Raw genomic sequence first — 12,807 nt, forward strand, 5'->3', positions numbered from 1 at the left:
ATGATTCTCATCTTATGGATATAGGAAGAAATTGCACCAAGATATTTTTAAAATTCATATGGGAGTAAAACTTAATTTAAAGTTGTCAGTAAATAAAGGACAGCTCATTAATTAACAGACATTTATTTTAATTTATTCTTCTAGTTCTATTTTTGAATATCTTAAATATGCCTTTTGAAATGTTTCTGAAAAAATAGGGTTTTTAAAAAAATTCTTTATTCCATGCAACATCATGAATTTGTTTTGATGAGGTCATATGTAATATTATGCTGTCTGGCATTTCTTCGGATTGCAAGACAAACAGATGTGATCTTTGAGATCTGGCTGACTTGCATAAATGATATAGCAAAGTTGGGTTATGTATTGTTTGATTAATTATGTCAGCTACTGATATATTTTACTGTGAATGATGCAACATTTGGCCAGGTGTTTTAAAAACGAGAAGCATTCTTTCATTTGGCCTGTGAATTACCTTCTTAATGTTAAATTTGTGACCATGTTTCAAAAGGGCCCCTTACAATCAGCAGAGAGTGTCTGCTTTATGAAAGTTTTGGCGGAAACCTAAAATCCTAGCCCTTCAATTAATTTCTATTCTTTAAAGGTTTAAAATCTAAACAGATAGGTTTTGCAAAGGGGTAAGTACTCTATTTTGACAGACCTTCCTTTATTATCACTTTTTTTAAAGTTTTGTCCCTATAAATGTCTGCTCTTCTTTCCTTACTCTTACGGGGCTGCATTTCTACAGGTACTCACAGCCCTCGGGTATTTCATCCACTTGGCCATTCTTCAGGTGAGTTTAGACAGGTGATTTTTGTCAACTGGCAGTATGATTGTATAGGACATCAAGTTTGAGCTCATCCAGAGTCCACACTGGGAGCGACACTCCTCCAGCACCTCACTTTACCCTAAGATATTGAAGCTTATTCTAGTATTAAATTGTGATCCACTAACTCAGTGCAGATTGTGAATTGAATTTGAAATAGTTCCTTTTACTTAGCATTCAGGCAAGCATGTTGCCTTCTGCTTAAATATTTTGAATTTTGATTTTCAATGTTTACCATATATAATCGAAGCTGTTTAATCCTGTTACTTTCTTCATCAACTTTTGAAGTTGAATTTTACAATGTTTTTTAAAAAGCTTTCGCATAAACTTTTGGGAACCTAGGTTGCTTGATCAAAAAATATTTCAGTCCAGGAGATAGAGGGCAAATTGTACACTTTAAGAAGAAAAACTCTTGAAAGATTGGATCTTTAGTAATTTATCCAATTGGAATGTTTGATTATACCCTTTTATTTGGAAATCACTTCAATAGAGAAATGAAGAATGCCACATCTGAAGATAAATATGTTTTCTTTATCAAAAGACATATATAGACCCCAAATAACAAGTATAATGTTGTAAATTTGAATATTTGTCCTTCCATCAGCAATGGTAAATTATTCACTAAATGTGGACTTTCTAGTTTTGTTAATTGGACTGGAAACAATGATGTGTGAATGAATGAAAAAGCATGTTGCTTAGATGGTGCAGTGGAAATCTGGGTAATATCCATCTATAGGATATAATTTCAACCATAAAATACAACATGTATGAAATTAACTTGTTTTTTTTATTAGTATGGGTCGCAAGGGTTTGTGTTTTGTTATATACAAATCAAAACTTGTGTTGATCATATTTATCAGATACATTTTGAAGTGAAATTTAGAAATGGTTATAAGGTAATCATTGTTAATAGTTTGAAGTTAGATCGCTCAGGAGTGTACTTTAAAACATCGATTAAAGGGGTCTCCTCTCAATATTCAACACAGATATTTAGCATATTCTGTAGGGTTCATTGTTCATTTTTACAGACTATTTAATATCTTGAGCACTATTATTTGTCATCTTATATCTGAAGTACTACATACTTTGTCTGAATGCAGATTAGTTTAAAACAGTTTCATTCTACCAGATAAACCTGTAATTGTGATATGATTCTTATGACAAAGCAAGTAGTTAAAGCTTGGTAGTCCATGCCTACCTTTAGTTGTCAGTGTTTCATGAGAAACGGTTGAGCTATGTTCATCATCAGTGTCACCAACTAAAAGAGATGTATTGTACTTTTTGGTGGAAGTTGTAAAGCTGAAAGTAGCAAAATGTTTTCAAAATAAAATTTGATAAATTTGAAAAATCATCAGCTTTGAGTGAAAATTCTAGTGAGCTTTTCTTTGATGAATGCAAATGTTTAAGATTAGGTTGGGTAGGGATATCCAGTAATTAGATTGTGAACTCTACCCTGAAACATAGGTTTGGACAAAAACTCCTGTGAACGTTTATATTCCACTGAAGTTCTCCCAACCCCCCCTCCCCCCCACCATCCCATCCTTCCTTAACAGCATAAACCTATGTTCCATTTTACCTCATTAGCTTATCTAACCTAACTTTAAATGCATTTATATTATTTACCTCAGTCTGTCGCTATGATCGTATATGCCACATTCTCATCACTCTCTCAGTAAAGAGCTTCCTTCTTGAATGTTCTGTTTGATTTCTTAGTGGTAATTCTATATTGATGACCACAGGTTCTATTCTTCCTCACAAGTGCAATGTTTCCAGCCATCCCACCAATCACCTGTTTTCTTTAAAAGGGCGCAGTTCATGAGTTTCTAATGAATATATCTTTGTGTTTCTGGTATCAACACTGTAAATCCATTTTGTACCCTCTCCAGTGCCTCCATATCCTTCAGTCTAATCAAAGTTCAACGTGAGTTTAGTATAACTTCTGTCTTCCAATTCAATCCCTCTAGAAATAAAGTTTGGAACTTGTTTTGTTTTTTTATGGCCTTGTTAGCCTACTTTGGTTGTGTATTTTTTTCACCCAGATCCCTTTGATCTTCGATCTCAACTTTTTATTTTCCAAGTCATAACATCCATGTATTTCTTATCAATTTGTGATAAATTATATTTCTCTGTTGAAATTCATTTTCCAGTTATAAGCCCATCTTGCAGGTTAATTAATGATCCCCCACTTAAGTAGTGCCATCCACAGATTTGAAAACTCTGTTTTTTATTCCACAAATCCAGATTGTTAATGTGACTTGTGAACAACTCTGGTGCCAGAAATGTTCTTGAACTCCACTTTTCACCAACTACTATCATGAGTGGCTACTCTTTACCCATGTTATTTGCTGTTTTTGCTCCGACGTTAAGCTGACTGGTCTATAATGCCCCGTACAAGCTAGCTCCCTTTATATATTGTTATAGCATTAATTATCTACCAGTTCACTGGCAGTGCATTTTCAAATAAACTGATATGTATTTGTGCCTCTGTTGTTGTTACTCTAGATTCTTTTAAAATGTGTGGTCTTAATTCCATCAACCTCAGAGATTTATCTTGTTTGAATTTAATTATTTTATATAATTTTCCCATCCTTTTATTCTAAATGTGGTTATATCATTTCAAATCTTATCCTCTAATGTAATGTTCACCCGATCTGTCTCCCTGGAAGCAGAGTTATTTAAAATTTCATTCATTTTGTTACCACTACCTGTGATTTTTATCCTCTCTATCCCTTAGTGGCCTTTTTCTCCACCTTAACTTTTTAAAAAAATTCACTGTGTATTAATGCAGCCACTATAACATAGAATTATACAGCATGGAAACAGATCCTTTGGTCTATGCAAACCAGATATCTTAAACTGATCTATTCCCATTTGCCAGCATTTAGACAATAGGTGCAGGAGTAGGCCATTCTGCCCTTCAGGCCTGCACCACCATTCAATATGATCATGGCTGGTCATCCTTAATCAGTATCCTGTTCCTGCCTTATCTCCATAACCCTTGATTCCACAATCCTTGAGAGCTCTATCCAACTTTTTCATAAATGAATCCAGAGATTGGGCTTCCACTGCCCTCTGGGGCAGAGCATTCCACACAGCCACCACTCTCTGGGTGAAGAAGTTTCTCCTCATCTCTGTCCTAAATGGTCTACCCCGTATCTTTAAGCTGTGTCCTCTGGTTCGGCACTCACCCATCAGCGGAAACATGTTTCCTGCCTCCAGAGTGTCCAATCCTTTAATAATCTTATACGTCTCAATCAGATTCCCTCTCAGTCTTCTAAACTCAAGGGTATACAAGCCCAGTCGCTCCAGTATTTCAGCGTAAGGTAATCCAGGAATTGACCTCGTGAACCTACGCTGCACTCCCTCAATAGCCAGAATGTCTTTCCTCAAATTTGGAGACCAGAACTGCACACAGTGGTCTCACCAGGGCCCTGTACAGCTGCAGAAGCACCTCTTTGCTTCTATACTCAATCCCTCTTGTTATGAAGGCCAGCATGCTATTAGCCTTCTTCACTACCTGCTGTACCTGCATGCTTATCTTCATTGACTGGTGTACAAGAACACCCAGATTTCTCTGTACTGCCCCTTTACCTAAATTGATTCCATTGAGGTAGTAATCTGCCTTCCTGTTCTTGCCACCAAAGTGGATAACCATACATTTATCCATATTAAACTGCATCTGCCATGCATTTGACCACTCACCTAACTTGTCCAGGTCACCCTGTAATCTCCTAACATCCTCATCACATTTCACCCTGCCACCCAGCTTAGTATCATCAGCAAATTTGCTAATGTTATTACTAATACCATCTTCTATATCATTAACATATATTGTAAAAAGCTATGGTCCCAGTACTGATCCCTGCGGTACCCCACTGGTCACTGCCTGCCATTCCGAAATGGAGCCATTTATCACTACTTTTTGTTTCCTATCAGCCAACCAACTTTCAATCCAAGTTAGTACTTTGCCCCCAATACCATGCGCCCTAATTTTGCTCACTAACCTCCTATGTGGGACTTTATCAAAAACTTTCTGAAAGTCCAGGTACACTACATCTACTGGATCTCCCTCGTCCATCTTCAGAGTTACTTCCTCAAAAAATTCCAGAAGATTAGTCAAGCATGATTTCCCCTTCATAAATCCATGCTGACTCTGACCTATCCTGTTACTACTATCCAGATGTATTGTAATTTCATCCTTTATAATAGACTCCAGCATCTTTCCCACCACTGAGGTCAGACTAACTGGTCTATAATTTCCTGCTATCTCTCTCCCACCTTTCTTAAAAAGTGGTACAACATTAGCCAACCTCCAATCCGCAGGAACTGATCCTGAATCTATCGAACTCTGGAAAATAATCACCAACGCATCCACGATTTCTCGAGCCACTTCCTTCAGTACCCTGGGATGTAGACCATCAGGCCCCGGGGACTTATAAACCTTCAGACGTAACAGTCTCTCCAACACCAATTCCTGGCAAATATAAATTCCCTTAAGTGCAGGTCCTTCAGCCACTGTTACCTCAGGGAGATTGCTTGTGTCTTCCCCAGTGAACACAGATCTGAAGTACCAATTCAATTCTTCTGCCATTTCTTTGTTCCCCGTAATATATTCCCTGTTTCTGTCTTCAAGGGCCCAATTTTAGTCTTAACCATTTTTTTGCCTTTCACATACCTAAATAAAACTTTTATATTATTGGCCAGTTTACCTTCGTACCTCATTTTCTTTCTGCGTATTTCCTTCTTAGTAATCCTCTGTTGTTCTTTAAAAGCTTCCCAGTCCTGCTTTTTCCCACTTATCTTTGCTATGTTATACTTTTTCTCTTTTAACTTTATATGTTTCTTAACTTCCCTCGTCAGCCACGGCCACCCATGCCTCCTCCTGTGATCTTTCTTCCTTTTTGGAAAGAACTGATCCTGCAACTTCTGCATTATACATCGAAATATCTGCCATTGTTCCTCCACTGTCATCCCTGCTAAGGATTTAGCAGGGATGACATTGTTCCTCCCTGCTAAACATTTAGCCCAGAACCCCTTTAAAGTCGATAAAATGTGGAGCTGGTAAAAGCACAGCAGGTGAAGCAGCATTAGAAGAGCAGGAGAGTTGACGTTTCAGGAAGAACCCTTCATCTGATATGCCCATCCAGATGCCTTTTAAATGCTGTAATTATACCCGCCACCACCACCACTTTTGGCAGCTTGGTCCATATGCACACCATTCTTTGCATGAAAAAGATGCCCCTCAAGTTGTCCCTTTTAAATCTTTCTGCTCTCACATAAAATCTATGCTCTCTAGTTTTGGACTCACCTACCCGAGGAAAAAGACCTTTGCTATTCATCCTATCCGTGTCCCTCATGATTTTATAAATCTCTATAAGGTCACCCCTCAGTCTCTGACACTCGCAAGGAAATAAGCCCCAGCCCATTCAGCTTCCCCTTGTAGCTCAAATGTTCTCAATCCCAGCAACATCCTGAAATCTTTTTGCACCTTTTCAAGTTTAACAAGATCTTTCCTATAGCAGGGAGACCAAAACTGAAAGCAGTATTCTAACAGTAGCCTCACTAATATCCTGTACAGCTGATACATGACGTTTGAGCTCCTATACTCAATGCACTGAATGAAGGCAAGCATGCCAAACACCACCTTCACCACCTGCCTACCTGTGACTCCATTTTCAAGGAACTATGAACCTACACCTCTCGGTCTGTTTGTTCAGCAACATTCCCCAGGGACCTACCATTAAGTGTATAAGTCCTGCCCTGGTTTGCCTTAACAAAATCCAACACCTCTTGTTTATCTAAATTAAGGTCTACCTACCATTCCTCTGTCCATTGACCCATCTGATCAAGATCCCGTTGTGCTCTGAGAACATTCTTCATGTCCATTGCACCACCAATTCTGGGTCACCTGTAGCATGTTTTTTGATAGTTTTATTTTGTGATTCCTCTTCACCTTCTCATGTCATATCTTTTTTTACTCTCAGTTTCTTCTTTAAATCTTCATTTACCATGTTGACTCATATTAATTTGTTAGTGTTTTTCCTGGATTCATTGAACATCATTTTAAATGTCTTGCATTGCTGTTCATTATCATTTTTTTGCCAGTATTGTCTACTTTTTCAGGATCTATTACAGGAACATCTCAAACCTGTTTCATTCTCCAATCTTGTATGCTGATCTTTTATCATGGTTATGTCCTTTTCATTTGTTATCTTCGAATGTATTACAGTCGCCATTGCATAAATGTTTCCTGACTTTTACTTCTCTCTCCTGCTGTAGTTCATTCTAAATTATTAGATCCAGAAATGAATTCAACATTTTTGCAGTTCTTAAATACTGGGTTGGAACGGAATTATTTACATGCTGTTGTAACTCCCCATCTTTCTCACCTTTACCAACCTGTCCTGCCAGTTAGATTGGGGGTTGAAACAGTCTTGGCTTGAAGTACAGCCATGTCTCAGGTAGGTTCTGTGACTGGGCTAATTTAGAGACTAGATGGTATCGTGACTGGATTTGTTACTGTCACCATTTTGTTCTACATACCATTAATTCTACTTCCCATACTGAGGGAATAATATTGTTAGAACTCATAACTTCACATTATGAGATGTGCACATAAAGAAGAATTTGCACCTCTCAAGTTGTTAACCTTTTATTTAACAGTACAAATAGGGGCCAGTATAAATATGGACTGTGCAAAAACTGAGTCTGAATTAAGGTCAGTTTTGGCTAAGATTTTCGTATAGATGGCAATTTTTAATTTTCTCCAATTGATTAATTGCAAGGATCATATTGAGGGAATGAAAGTGGAAGTTGGGAAGTGTGAAATATTTGCTGGGAATGGAGCTCCTTTTGTAAAACATCAGATTCGTTTTGTCCTGATCATAGGATGATCTCATAAATTATATTTAAAAAATTGAAGTACGGCATTAATACCAAGGAAATATTTGATGAGAAGAGTTTTTAATTTTTCAAAATAATGTATTTTTGGCACCATTTTGAATATTTTAAATGAAAAATTTGCATAATTATGAGTGGTTGCCTAACTTCAAAAAATAATTGGATAATTTAGACATTTTAAATCCATAGCTATTGAAAAATTGGGGTTTAATAAAGAATTAACTTTGTTCAGAATCAGTAGTATTTTTGAGCTATTTGGAGCAAAAAGAGTGGAGTTAATGATAAATTGGGAGAAAAATGTGGGAAAATTGCAACATAACTAGACATTTATAAGGGGCAAATGTAGAAACGTGTTGTTGCTGGAAGAATTCCAGCACAGATTTCAGTCAGATTCAAAGCTGCCACGTCACAATCACTTCTGATTGGACTTTGCTATTGTGTTTTCTTTGACAAAGTTCTTTATTTTCAAAATATTTCCATTTGTCATAAAATTGTCACAGATCTTCAACTTGGGTAGTTTTTTTTTGTGTTCAATTATATTAGCATTTTTAACATTTATCCTCCATCTGAATATTCAAAGTAAATAAGTGGAAATCATTCATGGACATAATAATTACATTTCCTGTAGATTCTGGCCGTGAGCTTGTGATCACAGACCCAGTAATTAGGAGTCGGGAACTCTTCATTTCGGATTATGTAGACACCTACCATGCAGCAGCACTCAGGCAAGTTTGAGAAATTAATGTGATGGTTTGTTTGAATGAAACTGCAAAGATTGAAATACGAATTGGTTTTCAACTATTTTGTGGTAACATCAATGATTTTTCTTTCCTTTCAGAGGGAAATGCAATATTATACATTTTTCTGACATATTTGCTGCCAGAGAGTTTAAGCCACGACCGGACCAATTTTTTTATATACTGGGCTATAACCCAGAGACAAGGTAAGGATAATAAGGTCATTTTGACAAATATTATTTCCAACTGTTTGTAATATTATTTAATCAAATATTCAAGATGCCATTGTTCCCTTTCATACCAAACCAGTTGAAGGGAAGAGTAACATTTAAAAGGATATAAGCCAGTTAGTAAAAGAAAAGTTCAAACCAATGAACAGCATTGATACTTTAAAATCTATATATAATATGCTCTCCAGCTAGCACCATGTTGTATTAAAGGTGATAAATCTTGCAGTGAGCTGCTTCTCAAGATACTGCACCATCTCTTTTCTTTCTACCCATGTTCCCCACTGATCACAGAAAGTCATTTCATTCTCCGACTCAGCCAAGACCACTTCACACTGGTGGGCTGGCGAAAGCTAGGATTGAGTATTCCCTTTATAATTAATATGGTGGGATTCTGTTTTGCATCTTCTCATAGCAGTGCAGAAGTTTAGAAGTCACCAGAATGCCATAATTCTGTGTGAATGCTTTACAAAGTCAAAACTTGACACTAGTAAAAGTTTGATTTGATATGCTCTTACAAAAGGTTGCTGTTCCTGTGGAATTTTGTCATTTTTCTTCATGTTCCTGCTGAGTTTTAAATGAAGTGTAATGTTGGGCATAAATTTCTACAGTATTCCACGTTCCAAATTAAATAGTGGCCATTTTAAGCTGTGATGTACTACGCAGTCATTGTTACAGATCGCTGGTAGTGAGAGCGATTAATATTATGTCCAAAGTATATTAATGTGGCATTATTAACCTTCATTAGTTCAGTGTTTATGTCCATTATTGTACTGGTACCAGTATGCTGAATAGCCACTGGATAACATTGCCTATACTGTACAATTATAATCTAAAATAATTTTTCTGCTTGATAATTCCAAGTGATTTCATGTTTTGGCTTTATATGCTGTAAATATTCCACAAAAGATTCATTGTACTCTAAACCAGGCAATTCATTAATAACAAGAACAACACCGAGAATGCTGTGGTCTGGCAGCATCTGTAGAGAATTCATGTTAGAGTGCGATCTAACTCCGTTCAGAAGAATATTTTTACTGCATTCTCGGCCTTTGTTTCAAACCTGTAGTATCCACAGTATTTTTCGTTAATTCATTAGTATCTCTTGTGGCTACAGCAGCTTAAAAAGGCTTTACCTCTTGTTGCTGGAATATTTCAGACCTTTTCTTGTAAATCAATTTTTTCACTATGCCATGTCCGAAGTATCCCAAAATAGCTCATGGCACTCTAAGTGTAACTGACCCCAAAACATTGATTTACTTAACTACTGCACATGACGTATATACTTTTTAACCACTTCCTTTGAGAAATGAATCTGAGTCAGTCAATTATCAGCTGTTTTGCCAGATAGAGCACAGTAAAAATAGAACTTCATCTCATGCAGAAAAAAAAATTGGTGTCCTTCATTGGTATATGTTATGATAGCATCTTTTGACAAAATCTGCAGCTTGTTTTCGGCCAACCCTGAAATCTTCTCCATTGAGCCATAAGTCCAAAGGAGGAGGATACAATAATCCTTGCATAATAGTATTTTTCAAACATTTTAATATAAGAGAAACTTGCACTGTATTGTGTTTTTAAGGTTATTCTCTTTGGATGTCATATGAGATCACGTTTCGGTCACATCTTGGCTTTGCCCACCCTATCTTTGTAACCTCTAACAGTCTCCCTCTTAACTGTTTGCACAGAAGTTGAGTCAGAGGTGCATTCTTCCTCATGCCTTGTCATTGATAGCTGTGCCTTTAACCATCTAAACTGCCTCTGTCTCCATATACTTTTCATTTGCCAAGCTTTAGGTTGCCCATCCTAAAAAAGTGAATATTTGCTTTCACGTCATAACAAAGCAGTGGCCTCACACTGCCCAATTTCTCTGTTAGGTGTAGTCTGGTGATATGGATCTTCAGAAGAACATTCTGATGACAGAGTTGCCATTTAAAGAATTGTCATGAACACCACCTCTACACATGAATGCAAACACATCAAGCCCAACTTCTCAGCTGTAAATCAAACACAACTCCAATTCTTTCACTTCTGTAAGTGATTTTGGCTGATTGGAACCAAGATCTTTTAATGATCTATGAGAATAAAAGGCATAAATAAATCACAGCGGTTTTACTTTTGTTGATAAGTTACCAAATGCTTTGAAAAGCACAGAATCACAGATCTTTATAGCAAAGGAGTTGGCAATTTGGCTTTTAATGATTATTCTGTCTCTAGGCTAGGTCAGTCCAAGATGTGCCATCTTTCCCTAATTATGCTGGATATCCAAATTTCTCGATGTATGCCATGTTTTCTGTCCAAAGTTGCATTTAGTACTTTAAACATGTCCTCACTAATTGAATAAACTTGGCATATTTACTTTTGTACAGTATAATTCTGTTGAAAGGATCTAGAACAGCTTCTGAACTGTAAATGCAGTTGCACTTTATTGTTACGTATTTGAGCTCCTCGGTTTTTCTTTCTGCATCTTTCCATTGAGTGTTCCCATTTCATTAAAGAATGCATTGGTTCAGCAATTATCCACACCAAATCTGCCACATAGAAGTGCATAGGATATATGGGGCAGAAATGGGCTATTTGGCACAAAATGTCAATGCTACTGTTTATACTCCACTCAACAATCCTCCCACTTTTTATCATTTAATGCCATTATGCTTATCATCTGTTTCCTTTTCCCTTGTCTCCTTGACTGGCTGCCCCTTAAATGCATCCATATTATTAACTTCAACTACGACTTCTAGTAATAAGTTCCACATTCTTAGCATTCTTTGGGTGGAAAAGTTCCTTTTGAACTCCCAATTGGATTTCTTGGTGACTATCTTGTACCATTAGTCTCTAGTTACGCAGTTCCTCACCAGAAAAAATGTTCTAGCCTTGTGAATTCTATCAAAACTTTTTTCATAATTTTAGAAACCTCTATTATTCCGTATTGTTCAAGAGTGATGTGATGCAGCCTGTCAGTCCTTTCTTGATGTGTATACCCATATATTTCTTATATCATCCTTATAAATCTTCACAACTTCTCCAGGACCTCTAAAGCATTTTATAATATGGTGAACAGCACTAATACTTGTGGAAAAGTACCTCTCGCCTCTCGTCATGCTTAATGTGGAGGTGCCGGTGCTGGACTGGGGTGGACAAGATTAGAAGTCACATGACACCAAGTTATAGTCCAACAGGTTTATTTGAAATCACAAGCTTTCGGAGCACTGTTCTCTCGTCAGCTGAAGTGAAGACGAGGACACAGACTCAGAATTTATAGGCAGAGAGATCAAAAATCATACAAATTGTGTGAGTTGACTGTCAACAGGCTGAATAATAAATCTCTGCAGGTGAGTAAAGTGTCAACAACTGAATAGCAAGTGAAAGGATGACCTATGATCCAATTAACTGAGGCAGAGTGATATTTATAAAAAAAATGTTGATGGTGTTGGAAACAATCCACATGGCTGGGCTAGCATGACAGGTATAAGAGTCGCTGTACAGTTTTGGATTACTTGTTACTTTGGTTAGACCCTCAGCATGTGATTCTTGTACTTATCATATTATTCCAGCCATTTGGATTTTTAATTTTTGCAGTTATCTCCCTACCTCAATTGGATTATAGATCAGCCTTTCACTTGCTATTCAGCTGTTAACACTTACCTGCACTGTTTGTTACTTTTGATCATCTGCAAAGACTTATTATTCAGCCTGTCAACACTCCACTTCCATCATTAGATCTCTCTGCCTATAAATTTTGGGCCTGCATGCTTTTTTTCATTTCACCTGATGAAGGAGCAGTGCTCTGAATACTTGTGATTGCAATAAACCTGTTGGACTATAACCTGGTGTCATGTGACTTCTGACCTTGTCATACTTAATAGATATCCTTTACTCCCATTCTCAGCTTTGCTAGCCTTTAGTCCAGCTCTCTGCTCATACCAGCACAACCAGTCTTTGCCATTATGCCTACTGTGATCATATTTCAACCTTGTCTACCCTTTTCCAATGATCAACTTATCAATTTATGCAATAAAAGCAATAGTTACATGGTTAAATGCTCTTTATTTCAGATTTTTAAAAATTGAAATCAATTTTCACCACCATGAAATCCACCATGTTCCCATCGCAATGACTT

At 36.9% G+C, this 12,807-nt stretch overlaps 1 protein-coding gene across 6 annotated transcripts in view; it reads left to right on the forward strand.

The window, feature by feature from the left end:
- The window catches only part of rerea (arginine-glutamic acid dipeptide (RE) repeats a), a 571,358-nt gene that overhangs the window by 291,070 nt on the left and 267,481 nt on the right, over positions 1-12,807 (forward strand). For all 6 annotated transcript variants that reach the window (XR_006309302.2, XM_043676153.2, XM_043676157.2 and 3 more), the window contains 2 exons: positions 8,352-8,448; positions 8,562-8,666. Coding sequence is in view for 5 of the 6 variants with exons in the window: in XM_043676153.2 (XP_043532088.1) it covers positions 8,352-8,448; positions 8,562-8,666 (202 nt within the window). In the remaining variant the exon portion in view is untranslated. The remainder of the gene's footprint in view (positions 1-8,351; positions 8,449-8,561; positions 8,667-12,807) is intronic.

Source organism: Chiloscyllium plagiosum, unplaced genomic scaffold (assembly GCF_037043375.1).
Source record: "Chiloscyllium plagiosum isolate Xiang-an unplaced genomic scaffold, Cpla_swu_hap1 HiC_scaffold_37, whole genome shotgun sequence".
Lineage (NCBI taxonomy): Eukaryota > Metazoa > Chordata > Chondrichthyes > Orectolobiformes > Hemiscylliidae > Chiloscyllium > Chiloscyllium plagiosum.